At 32.1% G+C, this 3,300-nt stretch overlaps 1 protein-coding gene across 1 annotated transcript in view; it reads right to left on the bottom strand.

Moving 5' to 3' along the window:
- Positions 1–3,300, bottom strand: part of LOC107753185 (EGF-like repeat and discoidin I-like domain-containing protein 3) — a 199,392-nt gene that overhangs the window by 57,477 nt on the left and 138,615 nt on the right. Inside the window, exon 6 of the mRNA XM_016569310.1 lies at positions 1,121–1,222. Coding sequence (XP_016424796.1) covers positions 1,121–1,222 — 102 coding nt within the window. The remainder of the gene's footprint in view (positions 1–1,120; positions 1,223–3,300) is intronic.

Raw genomic sequence — 3,300 nt, 5'->3', positions numbered from 1 at the left:
AGATATTTCAACATGCTATTAAACTGTTGTCAGTCAAGTTGTCATTTAAAATCCGAACATCATTGGTAAATGTTATTGTTTTAGTGATTATGCAAACAAAAAGTTATTTTATTTGTTGTTTGTTGATTTTTAAATATAAAACTTGGTGAAGTGATTTATGTGTCGGTAATTTTTTAACATCTCCAGCAGATTTTAACAATACCATGATAATAGTGATAACCGTGATAATTTTGGTCACTATAATCGTAATAAGAAATTTTCATACCGTTACATCCCTAGCTTCAACTGAACAGACTGAAGCAAGAATAATGATTAAATATATAAATACATCATATGGTAAGTTTGGATGTAATATAAATTAATTATAATATAAACTTAAATGCTTCTTCATGGTTTAACAATAAGGATGGCCAATGTGAAGGAGATTTAAGCTATTTAATGAAACTTTAACTTGCCCTATTAGACCAGGACTGAGTTCTTACATCTAATGTTCGCATTAAACATGGATATGTGTTTTTATGCCTATTAACATAAAGATTTGCTGTCATGTTCTTAACATGTATATATGTCTTCAAATTTAAATATATCTTCAAGGTAGTTGAAGCTGAGGTTTTGTTGGAATTGTGTGACTTGTGATAGTCTTGGTAGAAACAACATGCCATCATTTTCAAGCAAAAGTGCATGTATGAATTTATAGCTGTCATGAAGTTATATTACAGCTGTAGGATTTCCACCTATTATTTTAATTAAAAACGCAATAACAACCTAATAAATCATTTGTCAATTTTTGGTATAAAATATTTCTGTCAAATTTCAAAAAGCATAAATAATTTATAATTTTGTCGTGGGACAGTGAAAACATTGGCAGGGCAAGACCAAATTCGAACTACTGGCACAATCTGACCAACAGAAGAAGAAGAAGAAAGAAAAAAAATCCTTATTGTTGAGCTGTATAAAATAAATCCCCTGAACTTGCTATGAGAAAAAAGAACTGGCTTCAACCATGTTGTGTTGTGCTTTATTGACAGCCTGGACAATGTTTCAGAGGTATAACACACTTCTAAAGTCCCCTTTGGACATGCTCTCAGAATGATGTATGCTGTCTATTGAGGTGACTCACCCGTGAGCTCACAACCCAGGAGCTCCATGCGAAGAGTGCAGTGTCTCCTGCACACCTGCGGGTAGATCCTCACATACTGAGCCTCGATAGGAGCGGTGATATATATATATATATATATATATATATATATACTGTATATATCAGCCTGATCTCATGTTTATAAGTAGGTATTAATTAATTGATAATTAATTAATTGATGCTTAAACGTACAATTTAGACATATTTCAACGTTTAAAACGTACAAATTGCTATGTATTTGTAGCTAAAAAAAAGTAAAAAATATTTACGTATCTTTTATATCATTAAGATATTCATATCAATGCATTTGTATCATTTTATCAATAAGCGATTTAGATTTTTAGACTCCTTAACCTACCCCCAGACCTAAACCTACCCATACAGCGAATATGCATTTTTATCATTTTATTAATAAGCAATTTAGATTTTTAGACCCCTTAACCTACCCCCAAACCTAAACCTACCCATTTTATAGCGAATATGAAAGGATAAAACGCAAATGACCGAAATACGCTCCAGCCTGGTCTCATGTTTATACGTAGGTATTAATACGTAACATTTACAAGCACAAAACGTACACTTTTGTACGTTTTTATTAATGCTAAAACGTACAATTTAGACGTATTTCAACGTTTAAAACGTACAAATCGCTACGTATTTTTAGCTAAAAAACGTAAAAATATTTACGTATCTTTTATATCATTAAGATATTCATATCAATGCATTTGTATCATTTTATCAATAAGCGATTTAGATTTTTAGACTCCTTAACCTACCCCCAGACCTAAACCTACCCATACAGCGAATATGCATTTTTATCATTTTATTAATAAGCAATTTAGATTTTTAGACCCCTTAACCTACCCCAAATCTACCCATTTTACAGCGAATATGCATTTATATCATTTTATTAATAAGCAATTTAGATTTTTAGACCCCTTAACCTACCCCAAACCTACCCATTTTACAGCGAATATGCATTTTTATCATTTTATTAATAAGCAATTTAGATTTTTAGACCCCTTAACCTACCCCAAACCTACCCATTTTACAGCGAATATGCATTTTTATCATTTTATTAATAAGCAATTTAGATTTTTAGACACCTTAACCTACCCATTTTATAGCGAATATAAAGGATATAAAACCCAATTGACCGAAATATGCAGGAAAATAACAATTTTAGCAACAATATAGCATTACAATATTTTTATAGTCGCTAATCCCACTCCTACCTATAAACCTAAACATTTTTGTACAGTATAAGAAAAACATGACAGACAGATAAATTCAATTACAATCATTTATTTATTGCAAAAATGTCAAAAGCAGTACCAAAAGTAATCCAAATGACGATGCGTTGCAGCCGCGGTCCTCTCTGGCGGAATACAGTAGGTTTGTGAGATGCAGAGCAGAATTTATGTTGTTAATCGCTAAAAATATCGCAAATATCGCAATCTGTGACGAATGCAGGCGAGAGCCAATAAGTGTTCGATTATCCTGCAGTAAAACCTGTCGTTTGAAGCAGCAACATTTGAATTTGTAAAGAGCGCGTCAGTCAGCGAGGGCTTTGCTGCTTACGGTCACTGGTCTCGCTGCTCGGGATGGAGATGAAGATCGCCGAATAAAGGCTTCTATTGTGAGTCACAGCATGTCGGAGAAAACGCCTTTTGTGGCCCATGGCAATCAAAGTAAACATTACATGACAAGTAAAGGTTAAATGATTGCAGAAATGTTATTTATTTTAAGGTTTAAAGTGAAGTCTTGTTTAACATTACATAGGCCTATTCTTGGAAACAAGCTGGCAGCAGAAATCACAACAAAACAAAATGTTATTATTTCATATTAAGTAAAGGAGTAAACAATTTAATAATGCAATTGAAAAACAGATAATTGATATGACAACTAAAAACAACTAATAATAAAATTAATGCCGCGATTTCAATATTCATAAGGATTCATTTTAGGTGTCGTCAATACGTCAGTTTTGTGTTTAAATGCTGAAAATAGGTAAGTATTTTGTATGTTTAGATGCTGAAAATACGTCAGCATTGTACGTATAATTGTCAGCATTGTACGTCAGCATTGTTTTTAAGTAAATGTATGTTTTATAGAACCACATTTTACGTAAAATACATACAAATTATCATGAGATCACGTTG

Source organism: Sinocyclocheilus rhinocerous, unplaced genomic scaffold (assembly GCF_001515625.1).
Source record: "Sinocyclocheilus rhinocerous isolate Xijiao unplaced genomic scaffold, SAMN03320098_v1.1 scaffold3063, whole genome shotgun sequence".
In the NCBI taxonomy this organism is placed as follows: Eukaryota; Metazoa; Chordata; class Actinopteri; order Cypriniformes; family Cyprinidae; genus Sinocyclocheilus; species Sinocyclocheilus rhinocerous.
This window is presented reverse-complemented; position numbering and strand designations above follow the sequence as displayed.